We start from the raw sequence: 22,351 nt of genomic DNA, 5'->3' as shown, positions 1-22,351 counted from the left end.
TTGATATCTTGGACACTCTCTACTCTTTTGACTTCGAGGAACCTACACTTTAATGAGTCTTCTCCAACTTGACTCTTTCTTCTCCTTTTATTGTTTCTTCAATAATAGTTTCAAACACTGGTATCGCCTAGAATTCCATTCTTAGTCTTCTAATCTTCTTTCTATAAACCCACTGTCATGCATAAAACGTACCTCACAAACTGGCTCCAACATCTCTTTAGTCTTCCTTCCCCTTATTATACCACATAGCCTGTGTTCTATTCTCAAATACCTTCATCTTTTACTTTCAGACCTTGTTTCTTACTGTGCTATTTCACTTCCAGGAAATGTTTTCAGACATTTCCCACTCTAAAATTACCACACTTTTTTCCAAAGTACTGTTAAAATATCACTTTATCAGTAAAGACTCTCTCTCCCACTAGTAATTATTAATTTATTTCTATTCAGTTGTCTTCCCACAAAACTGGTATTATTTCTCTTATAGCAATGGTCAAATGGTATTTTAACTTTTTAAAATCCATTCATCTACCCCAAATGAACTTTAAGTTCTTCAAAAGTAAAAACCTTATTGGAGTTAGCACAAAGAAAACAGTACAGAATAAGACATATAACCAGGGCATGGACTTTAAAATCAAACAGCCATGATTTCAGTCTCAGGAATCCAGTATGTGACCTCATACTTCCTAGTATGGGACTTCAGTGTTATCATCTATGAAATGGGAATAGCAATTAGATTATTATTATTATTACATAATATTATAACTTTATAACTAAAAAGTCTAAAGTGCTTAACACAGTGGTTGGTTTTAGCTGTTACTAGTTATCCTTTCAAATATACACAGGGTTTCACTCATTATAGGTTATCAATACATATTTGGTGAGTAAATTAATGAACAAATAACAGAATATAAGTATCTCTTCTATGCTTCTTTCATGGATTATGGGATTTGAGGAGTTCAGTAAGCATTATTCCTACCATCAGAAAACATTTTATGGCACAGAAAACCAGGCAAAGTTTCTATTAATCCCAGGGCAGATAGAGATATACAAAATGAAAGTGTTTTCCCTGAACCTCTCCAATTAAAACCTTTTTCTGGATGAGTTTATCAGATAGGCTGATTATATCTTAAAGTATCTTCTGATGATACTCAGTAAGAGTAAAAAGGGGAAGAGAATATTACTGTGGGCTCTTAGGCCCACAAGAAATATTTATTCTGGCAGCACAAGGGCATTCTCTAGACAAGTCATGTTCCTGACACATGTATAGAGAGGGTGGTGCTGAAATGTCAGGCATACTTTGCCTGGAAATTGTGAGAGAGGGACAGGATATATACATAAAGACCGGGCCCCAGTGCAAGCATTATCAGTGTCCTAAAGATGAGGTAACTTATGCACCTAGATCAATATTTGGCCAGGGATCAGCCTGGATTTACTAACACTGAAATATCCATGAATCTTTGCTCTTGCTATTCTTTCCTTTAGCTGCACTACTCAAGTTCAAGCCCCAAGCATTTTTCATCTGAAGTATTGCTAGACCTTTTGGTGTGGGGTCCCTGCAGTTGATCTCCAGGGCTCATGTACACATGCCAAGTCACCTTCAAAAGCAAACTCCTTCAGTTCTGCCTCAAACCACTTTGGCTACACATTATTTTCAGGATCCTATGGATTCCCCTAACTTTGGCATAAATTGGGTTCTAATTTGTCTATCCAGTTTTATTGCCTTACCCCCTCCCCAAATCTATAGCCACCCTTCATTCTAGCTATATTAAACCACTCATAGTTTCCCAGATAGGCTACTAAGTCTCAAATCCATGTCTTTGCTTATGCTATAATTTCCTTTCAGAATGTCCTTCCTGACCTCACTGAACTACCTGAACTATGTGAACAACACAAGGTTACTTTTTCTGTAAAGTTTTCCATGTATTTCTATTTCCCATTGTAAACAAATTGCTTACCCTGTTAAAACTCCACTGCCCTCTCTTTTTTCCCTGTGTTCACACCTACATTCTTATAGGGTAATTAGTTGCTTATGACACTCTAAACCTACTAATTAGTGAACTCCTTGAAGTAGGGGGTTAAATTTCATTCATCTTTACTTGTCTAGGATTTAGCATACTTTCAGGGTCTTGTAAATGTTTGCCAAATGACTGGAGGAATTTAGGGTGGAGGCAGGCAGAGGTAAGACTAAAGAAGGGTCTGCTTTCTGCCTTTAGTTGCACAAGTCAGTAAACCTGTGTATGAACTAAGAAGTGAATCAGTTTCTTAACAGGAAAGTTTATGTATATTTCATAGACTAATATTTAAAGGAGTATTTCTGGATGTATTTTCTGTAGGAAGATTTGTTAATACATTCAAATATATTCCAGAAATAAAGAATATTAATTTTTCCTATGTGATTATTTTTATCACTTCCTGTATTTTTCCAATTATTGTGTAAAGAATGAAATAGACCCTTATGAATAAGATTGTAGAGTTTTGGTAATAAAACACCTGAATTTTCATACAAATTTCTTTAAAAACATTGCTAAGGACTCTGAGACATCACCATAGGGTATTATCAGGTGCCAATCAAAGCCTCTGTTTATGACATGGGATATTAAGGAGGATGTCAGATATGATCCATCTCTAAAGCTCAAATGCAAAATGCAAAAATAACTTCCATTGTTACAAATGTTGAAAGTTATCTCAAAGGTGGTCCCTGAAATTTCTCAGAGGAAATGAATTTATTGTGAACAAACCGAATCAAGAATGATTTGAATTACTAAGAAATTAAGTTTCTGGAGTATTTTAGCATGTACCTATTTCTTCTGTAGCAGTGTCTTACTGATTAAGGTAAGACATTTCCCAGTAAAATCTTGGGAAAAAAATAATGTATTTCATCAGTACTTGCAATGAAAATCAGTTACTGATCAGTTACTAAATAAAAGCCACTATTCCAAATGTAGTATCCAGTACATTAATAGAGTCTAAAAACACCTGCTTTTGTCCTTCCCTCAGTAAAAGCCACTATTCTAGCAAATGTATTTTTATAAGACAGGTCCACAAGTTTTTCATTCCCTCCATTACATTTCAGACATTCTAGCTGATTGTGGCACATATACTTGTCGGCGAGCAAAGCAAAGGTTAAGTGTGTATGACACAGATGAGCCCCGAGATTAAGTATACACTGTGAAATGCATGTGGATGTTCATGATTTAAACCAATGAACTGTGGCCTGAAATGATGTCACACAAAGCTTAGCAGTAAGTGGAAGGTTAAACCTACTTGCATCTCGGCTCATTAAACGCAGTTAAAGTGCAAATCCCCTCATTCTGACAGTAGTGATCACAAGGGTTCTCTTTCTGGTCACAGCGCTGACTTTTAAACCCCACAGAGCATCTGCAGAATTTCAGTAAAATACAGCTAAATAAAGCATCTGACTTTTTTTTTCCAGATATGTTTCAAATTTATTTTATACAGAGATAGTAACATATGAATAAAACTGTTCTTAGGTATGCTCACTTCTTTCTCTTATACTCTCATTACAGCTACTCTGAAAAAAATGGGGAACAGAATGCAGACCTGGATCATATGTGGGCATCATCTTTCTGGTCAAGCAGTGACACAAGTAAACTCAAAATAGAGACCACACTAGCTGAATGGTCTTATTTCTAGTTGTCCATTCTAGACAAATGGTATTTGAGAAGGGAAAATATTAAATTCCAGATTCTCTCAGGAGCAGAGAGTCTCCAGCACTTTCCAATAATTTAGAAACACAAATTTGAGATAATGTATTTCAAAGTAGTCAGAGGCTTAAGCCTTTGTCTACTTTGGCTTTGTCTACTTTTATTATGTACAGGTTTACATAATAAAATCAAATAGCATTACATTTTTGAAAATATAACTTACATACTTTTAAAAGAATGGTCCTAAGTACCAAAGTATTGATAAATATGATTATGTCTGTGTTTCACTTATCTAAATAAGGTCAATTAGATTAAAACATTTTTACCAGCATTTTCAAGTTCAAAGATCTCTTAATGTTTGAAATGGGTATGATGCTAAGAAGTGGATGAGCCCTTCCTTTTGAAATCACTAGCAATTGATGAAGGAGGAGATTCTGTGGTTCATTAGCCAATGAGGAATGACCCTTGATCAGAGGTGTCCATGAAGCATTCATTTAAAATGTGTTACCCCAACAAAGGAGGACAAGAGAGCAGGGATTCCATGGATATCTAAAGCTATATCATAAAATGTCCATGACGTTATAAAATACTCACAAACACACAGGTACATTTGTCTCTGGGTCCAGCCGACATGTACCACCATTGTAACAGTAGCCATCACATAGCTGGCAGCTAGAGGCAATCTTTCCATTAGTGCAGCTGCAGCAACAAAGAAAAAAAAATCTCATTGTAACTGGCATGATTATTGTTGAAAGCTGACACAAATTTTCTATGGATGAGAATATTCATCATAGAAGAGTGGCTGGCTAAAAGTAGGTTTTCAGAAAGACAGACTTGCTGCAGGCAATGATCTTTTTTAACAGAATGATGACAGATAAAATTTTTCTTTTGGTAATTCTTAAATTTTCAACCCATTTAATATAAAAATTTAATATAGCTAGATGTAGGTGTGAAAAAATATACTCTAGTGTCTATCACACTTCAGGGAGACATAACCATCAGTATCTTATTCCCTCTTCATATAACTAGAGTTGGGTGACATTTCTGTTATTTATAAACCACATTATCAAATACTCAGGAAGCAAATGCTTCAACTATTCCTTCTAAAGTGGAAAGTCTGATCCAAAGAACTGTTACGAGTTGTAGACGTCACATTTTTAAAGAAAGTATAGGATTATTCTTTAGTCACTTTTATTCCACTGTTTCTCTCTGATAATGTACTGTAATTAACATCAAACTTTTTTTATTCTAACAGAAAAAAATGCAACAGTTCATTTCAAAAATATACAGAAATGTTATAGGAAAAATATGCAACATGGCAACAAAGTAGTAAGGTATGCTTTTTTGGAACACATCCAGAAATGATTCTAATTTATAGTACTTTACCTGCCTGGGTAAAAATAAACACTATAGCTATTGCTACATGGGAGAAACAAACATAACAATAAAAGGAAAAATACAGAGATTTCTTACTTGCCATGCTATATTTCAATGTCATAGATTGGACATTGAAAATTGTTGGGTGAACAGAGAAAAGTGCACTGACATTCTAAATTATAGAGGGAACCTCTTCTATGAGAAGTATGGTAATAGAATCATGCAAGCCTTGGCTCAAGTCAGAATACAACAGATCATACTAATACTCTGATTATGAGATCATATTAGTACTAAGTGCTATGAAGTAATCAATGGTATCACAATTAATCTGGACATAACCTTGATAAACAAATCAGGCTGCAGTATCATTGACCGATCACTCTGATCCTCTTCATGATGGAAACCTATCACAGTACATCCATCAAAGGGTAATTCCCAATGATAGGTTAGATATTTGAAATAATTGGTTGGCAATCCCAAAGTTCATTTATTCTCTGCATGTTTATTGGACTTCATGTGGGTAGCAGGGCTGTTGAAAATGCACTGAACTGCTTATGTTTTCCCACGCATTTAATTTGAAGACTTTACAATTACATTTCTTTCAAGATGAGCAGAAGCAGTGAGTCAATTATGTACTAGATATGAAATGGAGATATGTAAATGTGGATCAAATATGGGGAAGAAGGCCATGATTTAAAGTTTCCAAGATTTAACAAAGAATTTCACATCCTTTATAATCAATAAAGGTATCCAAATATGGATGCAAAGTGAATCAAGTACAAGTTTAATGGAATAGGTGTCTGATATGTTAAATGGATCTGGGAGACTTTTCCTTATTATCCATGCTCAGCCTCCTTGAAAATCAAAGAGCAGAACATTATAGTTTCATGTTCAATCAAAGGGATAACATCAAAGAGAAAAATTAGCTCATTATACATTAAAGAATTTTCCACAAAACATAATATATACCAAATATCATTTTTAAGAGAAAAATATTCTAACTATTGATTTATTTTAAACTTCTACTTCCATGAATTATAAAATATGTTGTCGTCTTCTCCTTCTAAAGTTTTTGTTTGAATCCTAAACATAAAACAGAACTTTATGGATAATTCAAATGTGAAATACAAGTTATCCAAATCATTGTAATACATCAAAGAGTACAACTCATATTTTAATGTGTAGGTTTTCATCATAATTTCATTTCTTAGAAATGTTACAGACACACATACACTCTTTGTAATTAGCAGTTGTCTAGTACACACAAAGAATTCTTAACAATTGACATCACAGTAGTATCATTTAGGCTACTCAAAATTATGATCAAGACTTTTTTTCTCAGTATTAACTGAGGAAGCAAGAAAAATATACAACTCTGTTTAAAAGATTATAATCATTATACCTGACAGAGTATCTATCCTCTACTAGCTGACAGCTCACAGGCTGTGCATTAGAAATACATGACTATTTGGAATCACAAGTATACGTGACAGCTTGAATTTTCCTGTTTAATTTAAAAAAATTAACTTAGTTACGATTTGGTTTTAGTATCAATTATTTACGCATGAAATAGAAATCTCAACATCACTGTAAATGGTATTTAATGCTAAAATGAAAAGTATCATAGAATTGAAAACAAACTTATCTAATAAGTCTCCAAATGCCTAAAGAGTCCTGTTTGTATTACCATGTTCATATGATACTATAGCCTAACTCATAAATCAAATACTCCTATTTTTAAACTTCTATCTACTTACTGCTAGCAACTATTATTTATCCATTCCTTCATATAGTTTCCTAGAAGATCTTTTAAGAGTGAAGAAGTACAATAATGGATCTCAAAAGGCTACTCAGGTTATGAGGTTCTATTGGTTCTAGGTTGGTGAAGTCAATTTTCTCTGTAGCATAGGCATTACTGACGGTTCTGAGTCTAGCCCTTCCTTCTTTACATGGAACTGCTTTGTGTTGTAGAAACAGGGTGTGGGTCTCTGCATAAGCTTCTTCAAGATTAACTGGGTTGGAAACTATGCCTCGCAGCCTTTCTTATATGATGGCGCATAGTTCCCTGGGTGATTAGAATGGGGTTGTACAGAAAAGTCTACAGTGCACTCCTGAAATGGTACACTGGATATAAAGAAAAATGTATGCCCACTAATTAAAATAAAGTTCTGTCACGCTAAAGTTTCATCACCAAGAACTGATGAGCTTAATGAGCAAACATGATCTGGGTAGTTTATATAAAAATACATTTTGCTTTTATGTACTTTCAAAGGCACACATTATAACTAGTCATATTTTCAATTACTTTACTTAAAAAATAATGTACTTTCAAATGACCCAATTTGAGGGTTTCAGTAAATGTCATTTATAATAACACAAATCATACTAAGAGTAACTCTAAAATGAGAGTAAATAAAAAAGAAAAAATGTTGATGCTGTCGTAATAAAATTTTATTGGATCTTGTTTGTCAGAGCAACATAACTCAGGGCTGGCATCCTCACAGAGCTGTCTTGTGGAAGCTATGGCATGAACACTTTAAGGCATGCTTTTCTATCACATGTTCCCTTTTATTATACTCCTAAGGCAAGTGATAGAGTCCAGTCCTTTATAAGCCCTCTTTTAAAAGGTTGTTAAAAGAAGTTCAGAGTGAGAGTTGATCTCTAATCTCAGTGGCATAAATTTATTTCGTAACAGACACTGAACGGCATTACTCTTTAGCTGTGAAGGTCTGTTTTCAATTCACTTTCTCTTAAAGCCAAAGAACAAAAGGCAATGTAATAAAAATCTAACTTGGACATCTTTGTTGTAGTTGCTTCCTGGGAACTATTACTTCTTCTACTTATTTAGGACCATAATGTTCAAAGTCTGATAAAAAGATTACATTTTATTTCCCTTAGACAGGGCTTTTGCTCCTCCCCCAAAGGATTGTTTTGTAACTACAGAAAGGCAAACACTCGTTGATAATTAACGGTGAGACAACTAAAAGTCTGAGCTATCCTAATTTAGAAATATTACCTAGAGCTTTTTGAAGGTATGCTGCACTTGACTTTTACCTGCTTACTATTAGGAATACTCTATATAGGGAATGATCTGACCATATCATTATGTAATAAATGTTCATGTTTTCCAGATGCACAGAGTAGTTTCTGACTAAGGTTTGGTTTAATCAAAATGAATTGACCTCTATCTCTAGCCAAAAGAGAAAAAAAGAGAGAGAGAGAGCAAAATCATTGGCCATATTGAATTTTAGAATAAAAATAATTTACATTGTTTTCACTGTCTATTGCTGGACTACTATATCCTTTTGGGTTTATACACTTTTATAAATTAAACAAGCTACCCACTTACTTGCAAGATATATCTTCACTGTCTTTATTTATTATGCAATGGCCCCCATGACACCTCACACATTTGTCAACCTCACACTTTGGTCCTTCGTAGCGTGTTGGACAGATACATTCCACACTTCCATCATCCCCAATGGAACAAGATTCAGAATTCACACAGTAGTGATGACACACATCTAGAAAGAATGCACAATAGACAGATGAAATTAGATTACAAGATATTTTTCTTGAGTCACAATAAATGTCCCCATTTTACTCAGTATTTTAAAATGGCCAATGAATAGGTAGATTAATTTTCAAAAGCAGTTTGTAATTACATGTAACTAGAAATTCTATAATAATGCTATTGATTCTTCTTTTTGCCTGAGTTAGACATAATTTCATCTGGATAAGAAAAGAGAGCCTATATTGATATAATACTAACTGACAAACTCTTTTGGCTCTGAGTTTTAAAGTTTAAATTCACAAGGTTCTTTAGCTTTCCTTCTAATGAGCAATATTAGTATTATTCTGAAATGAAAGAAACACTCATGATTTCTTTAGATATCATTTATCTTTGTCCCCCCTCACATCTCTTTTCATCCAGAGAACAGGGTAGTGTGTGGTAAGTAGTGGAATCCTACCTATTCACTAGGTCTTAATTTGGTGGAAAGAGGCCTTCCTCTACACAAGCCAGAACAGGCCCAATATTTTGAAACACCTAGGCAGGTAGGCAGACAGGAAGTGTGCCTCTCATGGAACTCCAATAAAAGGTACACTAAAGGACTAACTGATCCATCATGGGTGGGAAAGGACAACAGAAGTCTAGGTTATTGCCTCTTCCTTGGTGAGAACCTACCCTTCCTATCAGTCAGAGGGAAAAACCCTTGGTCTGAGCCCTTTACTTTGGAAGATGTTTCTTTCTTTCTTTCTTTCTTTTTCTTTCTTTCTTTCTTTCTTTCTTTCTCTCTTTCTCTCTTTCTCTCTCTCTTTCTCTGTCTTTCTTTCCTTTTCTTTTTTTTTTTTGGCTTTTTAGGGCCACACCTACAGCATATGGAGGTTCCCAGGGTAGAGGTCTAATTGGAGCTGTAGCCACTGGCCTACACCACAGCTACAGAAATGCAGGATCTGAGCTGTGTCTGCGACCTACACCACAGCTCATGACAATGCCAGATCCTTGACCCACTGCGTGAGGCCAGGGATTGAACCCACAATCTCATGGTTCCTAGATGGATTCCTTTCTGCTGTGCCACAACGGGAACTCCTGGAAGATGTTTCTTACCGAGCATTACAATTTTGTCAACTACAAAGGAAGAGTTCCTCGAATATTTCTACACCTCTTAAACATGATAAAACAAAGACCATTTAATATAATAACCATGTTGGCTTTGTAATTATATATTCTGCCTCAGTCTTTTGAAAATTAAACAAGTCTGTATGTATGTTGTATATTCAGATTTACCACATTCAAAATACTGAAACCTATAATACAAATACTCTTAAGCAGAAGAATGATTAAACTGATCCCAGACTTTCTGTTTGGAACTATAGTTTCCTTTTAGCTATCTAATTGTTAAGCAATGATAAATGAGATTAGTTTAGATAAAAATCACAATTTATAAACTTTAACCTGCTATAAGACAAGGATGGTGGATGAGAAGAATTAAAACATAATTTATAATTTTCATGTTTGTATATTTACCATTAAATCAGACAGAAATTAAATATATTGACAGGCTTGCTTCATATTTATGGAAATTTATTTCAAGCATTCGTATGCTTGTTGTTGCATTATGCCAAGTGCTCTCATTGAGATTCAATGCTAAAGTTCATTAATAAGGCTTTTGGCTATATTTAAGAAAAGAGCATTCTCAAAAGGTGAGAGAAATGATCTAAAAATGAAGCCAGTGTTAGTATCTGCCGATTATGAGCCCTATCTAGGCTTTGTAGATAGGTGTACATGACACATATTCTATTTGTATTTATGAAGAATATATTAGCAGTAACCTATATAATCATCTAGGACTACCTCGTATTCAATGCAGAACTATTTAAAAGACAATTTTCCTTAGGTTGCTAGGTACCATTTATTAACAGAGAGCTCTTTGAATATTGTCTCTAACTGCTTTAAATTTCATCCTTTGGTCCTGGTTCATGTGTCTGATGGGCCACAGAAGTTTGACTGATGTATCTCTCCAAGATCTTCATATTACGAGGCTTTTCTACAGTGGATAATTCATCAGAATCATGCAGGTGACTTAGTTGCAAAGACAAATTCTATTGTCTTTCCCTGTTGCCACTGCTAGATTCCAATTTATAGATCAGATATTTGGCCCAGATGGTCCTCATGGGATTGGGTGAGGAATTAGAATTTGAGAACTAGGGAATGTAAGAAAAATGAAAACAATTTTACTAATTAGCAAAGGGACAACATTGTCCAATATTTGTAAATGGATTTGATTTGACTAAAACAGCTTATTTCTTCACTAAATCTGTAAGCCCTAATTAAAACATAATTTTAACTTAAATTTTGAAAACTTTGTTTTTATAATCACATCACTGAGGAGGCCTAAGAAACTAGAGAAAATTGGGTTAACATTCTGAGGGGTGATGACTGCTCTACCCACACTGTAGCAAATGCCAAAGGTCAAAGTTAAAATATACCGTTTACCAATCATAAATAATTTTGGTGTATAAATGGATTCCAAAGAATATAAAAGAAATGTTTGCTGAAGATAAAATTGTGAAATCAACAGATATTAGAATTTAGAGTTTAATAAATAATTCTAAACTGCATGCTGTTAAGCTATGCCATGCTTTCCCTCTAAAAATGGCAGACATTAATTTAGGCTCAGAACCCTTTCTCCACAGACATTCAAATAGAAGACATTAATTTTTTCTAGTTTACATACTTAGCACTCTACGCTAAATTGAAATTTAGGGACAGATTTGCTCACTATACTCCAGCCCTGCCCACAGTGGCTTCCCAATGCCTACCTGTGAAATTTTTCTTACTATCTCCCATTACTAGGCTTAAAATGTGAAGCATGTAGGAGTTGCTCAATTATACGTTTGGCTGGATTTTTTTCTGCATCATTATTAGGATTTCAGGGTTCAACTCTTTGAATGTATAGTCCCTCCATTCCTTTTCCTTCCTTCCTCCCTCCCTTCGCCCTTTCCTTCCCTTCTTCCTTCCTTCTTTCCTTCCATTCTTCTCACTTTTTCTCAAAGTCTTCCCTATTAACTCTTCCAAATCTAGGATTCCTGAACACAGGAGAAAGTAGGTCTTACTTAATAAGGAACTTTAGTATCAAATATTTAAACTAACACATAAGCACTGGATATTTGTAAATTGGAAATCAAAATAATTCCTTCAAGTGGTCTCTGTTATTTCAAGTTTAATCATGCCACATACTATATGCAAATTCAGGAAAAAGTTTAAAACATCTGATAGTGCTTTTAGTTTCTAAATTAGGTGACTCCAATTAAAGTTCATGTTCACTGTAATTGTCTTAATATCATGACAGCAATGTAAAATAAGTCATAGGAATGCTACCTAATTTCTCTCAGTCTCTTCTCAGCTAAAATCCACTTTGAATTACAACCATTTATGCAAAACTTGTGTAAATATATGCTGTATGTATTTTTATTTGTCTTCTCTATATATGCTCTCAAATAATTACCACATACTCATATTTAAATTTATCTCTTCAATTATTTATTTATTAACATGGATACTTTTTTAGTACCTCCCAATCCAGCAGAAATTTAGCAAAGTATGAATAAGAATATGATATGAAAGGGGTCCTCAGGTATGCTATTGCCCACTTTGGTTCTAAGGACTCTTCCCTAATAAGCTTAGAAATGGAGAGGTTTAGCCATCATTGAAAGAACAGTTTTCTTATCCAAGAGCACTGAAAATAGTTATCCCATGTAGCTTAACACTTTAAGCATCAAAAATGCTTTAAAAACAATTTTAATCTTCCCATGAGATAGATGTGCATTTTCTTAAGTAAAAGTATTGATATTTTTATGAATGACTCATTTATCATTGTGATTATCAATTATTTGTGTGACTTACCTTTGCAGAAGTTTCACAGCTTTGTGCTTTTTTCCATGTTTTAGCTTTGACTAAGTGAAATGTTAGTGATCATGAAGCAGTAGACAAATCTAAATAAAAAACTTAACTCCTCCCAAAGAATGAAAGAGTTAAGAATGTTGGTGGTTAGTTCACACCAATGTGTGCCACAAAGGGACCACCTTTTATTTTTACTTTCTGTTTCTCATCTCTCTGTGTCTCTCCGTCTCTCTCTGACTCTTCCTGTTTTTCTGTTTCTTTCTCACTCTCTCACACCCAGACATGCATACACATACTTTCACCAATGCAAACAACCATCTTCCTTTTCTACAAATTTAACTTAATAATTATTGGAATTGAAAGTAAAACATTGAGGTAGACTAAAAGAAGAAAGGTAGAAGAAAATATAGGTGACAGAAGACATTTTGTTAGAGAGTATGAAATCGGGTAGGGATTAAAGATTGAAGATTAAAGAGAAAAGAATCTAGCCAGATTCGCCAGTAAGTGTAAAACAGGAACAGTCAGGAATTTATGAAAAGGAAAGCAGGTGGGACAATACAGTTGATATAATTTTGAACAACATAAGCAATTTAACCATGATAAAATGGAAATGGTAGATTGCAATTGGTTATTTGCTGACATAAATGTGCCTAATTATATACTGAGAGTTGTGAGAAGAATCTAGAAATACGAGACAGACAACGGCTTTTAGAGAGCTGATGACCCAAATGAAAAGTTAAAACAAGAAGAAAAAAGCAACTAAAACTGATCTGAATATTGTCCACTATGGCAAGAGCCTACATATATTACCACCAACAAAATCTTTCTTCTTATGGAACATTCCAGCTCATATGTTTGGAGCATTTTACTGACCTGAATGGCATAACAATTGAGATGTTCTGCATATGATAAGAAGGAGCAATAATGAAATGTAATTAATCTGTGCTAAGAAAGTAGAGATTATCATGAAATTATATAATAATACTTTACATTCACAATATAAAAATTGTTATAACCTCTGTGGGGTAATTACACTAAGAATTGCATAGTAGCACCAAACACAATCATGTAATCTACAGGACAATGATAGATATATAATTACAGAGTATTCATATGGTAATTAGGTAGATAGTAACTGGAGAATAAGTGAATGGCTATTTTCTGCAACAGAAATGGAGTAATTTCCAAGGAAGATCATTATTGCACTCTGTCTCTTTCTCTTACACCTTCTCTTTCATTTTAAGCAATCAGAAATATAAGGAGATACTTCTTCCTTTAATATTTTTACACTATCTTAATAGACTGCATAAAATATGTGCTTATATGGGTATATACACAGGTTTATGAATATTCATGGAGAGCCAGATGCCTACAAAATCTCCAGCTATGTTTAACTTCTTTCTCAAATATTTCTTTATACTGAGAAGTAATTGCAAGGCCATTTAGCTATTAACTCATATTTTCTACTGGACCATTCACATTGTAATGGTTAGTAAAGTGTGACATTTATGTAAAGAGATGAAAACCATCCAAAGTATGTCACTTAAACAGGAGCTGAGGATACTGAGTAAGAATAATGGGGAACCTAGAGAGTCTTTAATTGATAATATGGAACAGTTATATAGGGGAGACTAAGTTACACAATCACATGTATGTACATCAGTTGTTCTGCTTCACTGAATTTTGACCTGGCTTTTAAAAAATGTTATCTGAATTGGCTTTAAGATCCACAATTTAACTAAGCATTTGATAATTTGGGACCATACACACACACATACACACACACACAGTCCAATAAATTAAAAGTAGCATAGGATTACTTTCATAAATACTAGGTAAATCTACAATACATATCCTCTGGGCATTCTATAACTGAGTTCCAGTTTCAGTGCAATTCATACTCCACCTTTACTGTTTAATTGTGTAAACATGCCCTAGATTATGTCATGACTTCTTCCTCACCCATCATCCTCAACAATGCCTTGAAATCAAGGCCACCTAGAGTCTGTTCTGAGCAAAAAATGATGGAAACGATAATATGATGATGATAAATACTTGTTCTTCACTGTCTTCTCCATGCCAGGCACATGTGTTTGTTTTAGCCTCAGCATTACCTGGTATTATTCTCATGTTATAGCTGATTACACTGAGGCACAGAGAGGGTAAGCAACTTGCCAACAACAACACAAGAAAAAGTGAGAGGACTGAAATTCAAACCCAAATAAGCCTAACTCTAGAGAATAAATTCTTGTTTTCCTTAAGTGTAAATTCTCTTTTTCTTAAGTGTATCTAAAACTGAATGGGCCTTCATCTACATAGATACCTGAAGGTCTAACCACCAATCACAATGTTAATGGATTTTGCAGTAGCAAGAACAGCAGGCCTAGGAGAGCTTACCTGATGCTACCACAACCTATAAAATCAGAGCCCAGGAATGCAATCTGGACTCCTACTTCTCATCCAAAAGTTCACATTTCACATGCCACTCTCAGCCTCCCATCCCAACCCAAGTTGGATATCTGCCTCTCTAGACACTGAAAATTGGTTTATAGTGCTAGACACTAAGTTGAAGGAATACCTAACCATCCATGTGATATATTCAATATCAGGCAGGATCAGCTCTAAGTCCCTCCAGACAAATAAGAAACCAAACTAACAGCCAAGAAACCACAAAGTAAGATATCCCTGAGTGTCATCACTTACTAATATCTAATTTACAATGAAAACATTTAGAAGGTTTTCCGGAAAAGTTTTAAGATTCTTATAAATGTTAACAAGAGTGATTGTGGCCTTTCCTTCTCTGAAGTCAATTTTTCATCTATCATGGTTTAGGAGGCAAAGATATAAAGCAGCTTATATAAATTTGCTTAGAATTTTATGATCGTTGTCTTAAAGGATTATATTACGAAAAAAACAAATTAAAGAAATACTAGAATATATTCTTTTTTACATTCCTCAACTGTTTTACCCAGGCTAAGATATTTTCATAATTAAACTTATTGCATAGTCCTAAATTTATCTTCCAGTTTTAGAGCTGAGTTTAATAAAGTAGGCAAACATTGAATCCAGGTATGCCAATTAAATATTCACTAGGGGAAAATGTGTGCAAAACTTTGATTAGAGTTGATAAATTTTCATCAGGAAAGCATGTCTAAGAAAATTAGCACTTTCTAATTTATTACTAAAAATAGAAATATATCCCAAACATTTTCACAGAGTAAACTGCAAATTTAAAATAATAAAATCTATTCTGAGTGAACAGTGCCATCTCTGAGTATCCAGATAAAAGGAAAATGTAAAATTCAGTTAATAAAACTTTGATTTGAGTGAGACATGTGGGGTGCGATTTTAAAAGTACCAGTATTTAAATTTTCAATAGTCTGCTATTTCAAAATGCATATTAATAATGATGACATCAGTAATTTTAGCAATAGTCAAAAATTAACTCATAAAACTATCATGGTGATGTTTTTCAAGTATCAGAGAAACCTATATAACTTTTGTTTATAAATGATGTTCTGGGATGAGTATTCCTCCATTTTTTTTTGTCTTTTTTTTTTTTTTTTTTGCTATTTCTTGGGCCGCTCCCGCAGCAGCATATGGAGGTTCCCAGGCTAGGGGTCTAATCGGAGCTGTAGCCACCAGCCTATGCTAGAGCCACAGCAACGCGGGATCCGAGCCACGTCTGCAACCTACACCACAGCTCACGGCAACGCCAGATCGTTAACCCACTGAGCAAGGGCAGGGACCGAACCCGCAACCTCATGGTTCCTAGTCGGATTCGTTAACCACTGTGCCACTACGGGAACTCCCGAGTATTCCTCCATTTTTAAAGCAATTCAGCTATAACAGATTTTAGCAAGTAATTATAAAATAGTAAGGAGTCATTTGAGACTTATATGGTAGTTGACTAACAGATGATAGCTAAATATGGTATATCAGATAAGGTTAACTCAAAACCAAATAAGTGAATGAGAATATGAAGGCTTAAAAACATGATAGGAATGAAGCAGGAATATATAGGTAGTACCTCTCTCACCATAAGCAAACCATTATCATGTTTGGGCCCTAATTTGTTTATCAGAACATTGAGTAGTACTACAGGTCAATTCATTTCAGCTTGTTAAAATTTATTAACAGCTACTATGTTAATAGTAGCTATTGCATTAATATTGCAGGCTCTCAGGCTGCCTATACTGTGATAGAACCTCAAGGCTAACATAGATGAAAAAAATCAAGATCAATAAAAGTTTTAGTTAAAAATTAATTTTAAAGACAATTCAGAACACAAACATTTACTGAAAACTAGAGAGTTTCATGGAGAAACAAGAGGTGAACAATGCGTAATAAGAGATGATCATGGAAAAGATCATCTCAGATGGGAGTATCATGACAAAAGTCATTATCATCATGTATCCTAATTAGAGGGCAGTGAATGTCTCACTTCATCCTGGGAGATGGGGCCATCTTACACAAACCCACATGCAGTTCTTACATATTTTCTCTCTCTTTCTCTATCTCCTCTCTGTTCCAAAATTCCAACCTTTTTTCCCTATTCCAAACTAATCATTTCAAATCCAAATGTTAAAATAATAATTTCTGATATAGTCAGATGTACCTTCCTCTTAGTTTTCCTTCAATACAGTACCTTGAAAAATACATGATATACAATGTTACTCAATAATAATACATCAATATTGATATAGATGTACAGAGGGAGGTTTCTATACTGGTATAACAAGAAAAAGAGCAATTACATAGAGGTGATTACTATTTAATCAGAGTTCACTAAAATATTAAGAAAGTCATCTTGAAAAGGTCACCTGACAGAGTAATATGTGGCAAAGTATAAAAGATTTCTCCTGGTCAAATGTGCAAGTTTCTTTTAGGTCAGATATACCAGGGAAAAACAAATTATTGATAAATAAAAATCAGCTTTTTACTTTACTTTCATAGAAATTCAAAGGTTACATAAAATCATTTTAATTTTATTATTAATTAGAAGCATTTAAATTGTAATATGATTAGAACTATGCATTGAATTACTGCAATTAATCAATAAACAATTTAATCGAATATGCTTTTTATTTAGAAAAATTACTATTCTTCGAAAACATTGTTATAAATTGTTTCAACCTTAAGGCAATGAAATTAAGTCATTACTTTTATGTACCCGGTGTACCCAGTGTATATTGTAGTGATATATTTTTGATATAGTAACTAGCATATTTTAGTTTCCATAGCTCCCTGACTCTTTTCTTCATCAGATGGTATTAGATTCTTAATTTATCCTGCTTTATTTTTCATCTAATTTCTTACCACCTGACATTTAATATGTTTATATATTATTTAAAAATACTAAAGTGTACCATGAGAGCAGTTTTCTGTTTTATTCATAACTAAATCTCAAGCTTTACTGGTTGGCACATATTAGATGCTTTATTAACATTTGTTGAATAAATGAATGAATACCACCCCTTGGAAAGCAGGGCACTTTAGAAGGCAGAGAATAAGAATCATACTGCTGACTTATGCCTGCATAAAACAGTCACTCAGTTGCTGGATCAATGAACCAGCTACCATATACTCCAGAGTGCTCTGTGAACAAAAGATACGACCTGTTGAATTCTCGGAAATGGGCGTTCCATCTAACTTCAGCTTCTAGTAGGTTTCATTTTGTAGTCATAACGTAACTTTTACAGGAAAGTAAACCTATTAAAGAAAATATTTTCTTCAATAATAGAAATTGATTTATATGATCTACTAACTTTCATGTAACTCTATTTAGAATTTCATTCTAAATTCATGGATCATTACTGAAAGTGTTAAAAAAATTTTGGGTTATATAAATGAATGCTATGAAATTAATAATTTTTATTATCCAAATTATATATTACATGAATACATATTACCTAAAATATAATATACATTAATTATATAAATGATAGGCCCTCAAAATAACAATTACATTTAAAAAAATTTGCATTTAATTTTAAAATTTGAAAAAAACTTTTTAATAGATTACCTTGAACTTCGCACATCTGAGAACCAGATAGTTAAATTATTATCATTACTGTTTTTATAAATCAGGTAACTGAGTTTCACATGTGATAATGAAAATGATTTTTAAATCCGAAGTTGTAGAATACTATTTGTTAGTCTACAATTTTTACTTTGTATAATTTTATTTTATTTTATTTTTTTAATGACTGCACTCACGTCATATGAAAGTTCCCGGGCCAGGGATCTAATCCGAGGCACAACTGTAACCTACATTACAGCTGCGTAACATCAGATCCTAAACCCACTGCACCAGGCCAGAAATCAAACTTGTGCTACCACAGAGACAACATTGGATCCTTACCCCTCTGTGCCACAGCAGGAATTTCTGGACAAGAGATTTTTAAAGGGATCAGAAGTGTATATTGTCTTTTAATTTAAGGAGCACTAACATCTGGACTTGAAAAAGTCTAGCTTATTTCCAGTTATTCATGATTTGGAACATACCATGAAAGTGATCCAGGTTTTTGAGTAATAAGATACACATGGTGTCAGTTATTACATGGTCATAGCCACACCAATTTGTTTGTTTCCACCAATATGTTATTTATATCATTGACTTACAAGGAAAGCGTTCCCTCAGATTGTTACAATATAGATTTTCTGAGTTCTTAAAACTAATAAATAAAGTACAAATTATTTCATCAAACTGAAAACTAGATCATATTATTATCACAGACATAGTCACAAATCTTCAAATGGTAATACAAATCTAAAAATTCAAATTTAGCTACCTGAACTTTAGATTGATTTTTCTAATGCTATTCTGAACTAAGAGAGTTTATGTTTTTCAGTGTCCTATATTTATGATATATCTCATTTTTTAGTATCAATCCCCAATTAGTGGGGTTTTCTAATAATAGTTCATTTTCATATAATTAAACAACTACATTATGAGAAATTATTGGCTATCTGTGGGACTCCCTTTTTATTTAACTTCGCTCTGAAAAAAAAAAACTTTGCACTGAAAAGCGTTACTTTATTTGCTAGAAAACAATGGCTCTTACTATATATGATTTGTTTAAATCAAACTTTATGATAATTATATTTTTGTATTCCTGAGAATGAAATTGAATGCATAAAATAATGAATGTGCTATTTTGAGTTAAGCAAAATTATGCTCTTCTTTATTTGATGAGTTATATAACCATAGGATAAATTATAAATATTACCTACTTTCTCTGGCTTATTGCATTCTGGGACTTAGAAACGGTAAGTTTAAGATTTGGAGTAGTTTTATTTCTTACCTTAAGAACTGTTTGATGGTATACTGACACTTGCCATTTTTACCAATAATCAAGATAAATACAATTTTTCTTCTAGAAGAATATTAAGTACCAATTACCCAAAGAGGTTCTATGTTTTTTATGAAACAAAATAAAAATACCAGTTTACAGTGTTGAAATCTTTAATAGTTAAACATGGAGGTTATCATATTAACTATCAGTTAGGAATCTTATTTGATTATCTTGTATTTAAAACATTTAAAGATTCCTGACTCATGATATTTTTTTCAGAACATGTCAACTGACATTCCAAATCTGATATAAAGCAGTTTTAAAATTACTCTTAAAATTAACTACATTTGATGTAATTATTTTAAAAATGATGTTAGCAGATGCATTTCACTAGACACAGTTTGCTTAGTTTGAGGAAAGCCCCAAGTGAATTTTTTTTTTCAATCTGTGTGTCTGTCTGTGTGTGATTCATGTACTATATTACTAATTATCTTTGTATAGCCAATTCTGTCCATAGAGCATTATTTATAAATCCATTCAGTTTACTTGGTACCAAGTATAGCAGAATCACAATTACAGGTGGCTTCTATTCATGTAAAGCCTTGCTTTTTTTTTTTTTTTTTTTGGAGGGCTCCCAACTGGCCATGTTCAGTTTTTTTCAATACAAATATCTCCTTGGACAGTTACTAACCATTATTTGTGTAATGGGTTATTTCAACATTGAATTAGGCAGTTTTAAGGCTAGTTTTTGTAGAACTTCATAATCCTTTGTATATTCACTTTTCCTTAAGTTGGAAAAATAAGGGCAAACACCTGTTCGTGGTATCAAAGTGGAAAATGAAATCATCTAAACTTGGCATGACAATAGGTGAAGCACTGTTAAAAGAGTATTGTGAGATTAGAAGTGTCTCAAAATAAATGAAGCTGGCATAGAAGAAAAACTGCTGTTACAGTGCCAGCAAAAGACATTAAGCATTCTTAATTGTTTTAGTTATACTTACTGAAATTATTAATTACTAAAAGTTAATTACTAAAACATAATTACACTATAAGTAAAAGTTACCTGATACAGAAATTAAAGTTTATCCATAATTAACTTTATAAATGTGTTGGAAATTGAATTGTAACTGTAAAAAGTAAGTATGCTTCTAAATGGTATGGAATAAAGTCTCTTTCTGATTTCCAACTAATCATTTCTTGGCTATATAATTATTAAGTTGAAGCGTTTAATCTGAAAAGATATACCATGTGGTTTTTTTTACTAACCAAAAGTTAAGTAGGGCAAGTATATTTATTTATTTATTTATTAAATGAGAGTCGCAACATTTCAGGTTCGCTCTTTTTTTTTTTTTCTTCTTTGCCACATAGGCAGTATGTGGAAGTTCCTGGGACAGGGATTGAACCTACACCACACAGCAGCAACCAGAGCCACAGCAGTGAGAACACATGAGCCTCAACCTGCTAGGCCATCAGAGAACTCCCAAGGGCAAGTATCTTTGAAAGAGCTTTTATACCGATGTATCCCCAATGTCCAAACAATAAATTAGACCAAGAAATATTCAATATACATCAGTTAAATAAATTAATTTTAAATAATAAGAATAGGTACCTTGACTCATATATGACTTACTGTCTTAGATTTACTTCCATTTCCAATAAATTATTTTTATATAAGCACATTTCCCCTAAATCTTTTCCAAGTTACAATAGTATAGTAAAAATCTTGTTTTAGTAATTCTCGTCTTACTACTGGATCAAAATTGTCTTCAACAATATTTTTACAATTAATAATTTCTTCTAAAATACCTAGAGTAAAAAATTGAATGTTATTACTTATTTTAACCTTGGCACACCATTCTCTATCCTGGTCACATGAGAAAAGCAACATACTGATTTTCCTTCACACACATTAATTCAAACATAATTTCATCTTTTTACTGTATTTTTCAAACTTAAGGCACAGGCAAAAAGTTTCTCATGGAGTGTGGATCTTAATGAGTTAGTAAGTAAAGGTGTAACAGAATCTTGGATCTGCCTTTTGTGTGGGATCTTGTCAGAGAACAGAAAAAAACTGGACCTAGCAGGGTGGAAACAGAATCCACCCACTTGGTTTCATTCACTCACATATCTAACTCTACCAACTAGTCCCAGGCAGTGAGTCAACCTCCAAGATTTATAAGGTATGCAAAACACCATGGTCTGTTTCATGTTCTAGTGGTGTGGAGAGTCAAGAGTATTAATGACACTGATACGGAGTGAAGGGGCCCCAAAGGGAAGTGCTGAATGTCCTAAAGCAGTGGGTAAGAAGACAAAGTTGGGGAATTAGCCTTGGCAGTTACTCAGGATATGATGTGAAAAGAAAAAGAGGCCTGATCAATTAAAGGGCATATTTTGGAAACAATGAACAGATTTCCAAGGTGGAAGAAAAAGGTACATGAGGGAATGCATTGTAATAATCTAAGCAAGAGATGAGGAGGGCCTAAATGAAGGCAATGCTTATCTCCTCACCAAGGGCAAAAGAATCGGGGAACAGGGCTCCAAAATGCTTTGATCCTCTAGATGTGAAAGGTCTAAAAATCTTAAATACTAGAATATTTAGGAAATAG

General features: G+C 33.5%; 1 protein-coding gene across 1 annotated transcript in view; it reads right to left on the bottom strand.

Annotated features, from left to right (window-relative positions):
- LRP1B (LDL receptor related protein 1B) overlaps positions 1-22,351 on the bottom strand; it is a 1,901,444-nt gene that overhangs the window by 38,328 nt on the left and 1,840,765 nt on the right. Inside the window, exons 85-86 of the mRNA XM_047772014.1 lie at positions 8,392-8,566; positions 4,260-4,364 (exon numbers count right to left, since the gene is read on the bottom strand). Coding sequence (XP_047627970.1) covers positions 4,260-4,364; positions 8,392-8,566 — 280 coding nt within the window. The remainder of the gene's footprint in view (positions 1-4,259; positions 4,365-8,391; positions 8,567-22,351) is intronic.

The sequence above is a fragment of the Phacochoerus africanus genome, chromosome 3, assembly GCF_016906955.1.
Source record: "Phacochoerus africanus isolate WHEZ1 chromosome 3, ROS_Pafr_v1, whole genome shotgun sequence".
Lineage (NCBI taxonomy): Eukaryota > Metazoa > Chordata > Mammalia > Artiodactyla > Suidae > Phacochoerus > Phacochoerus africanus.
Note: the sequence above shows the minus strand (reverse complement) of the source record. Positions and strands in the feature narration are given on the sequence as shown.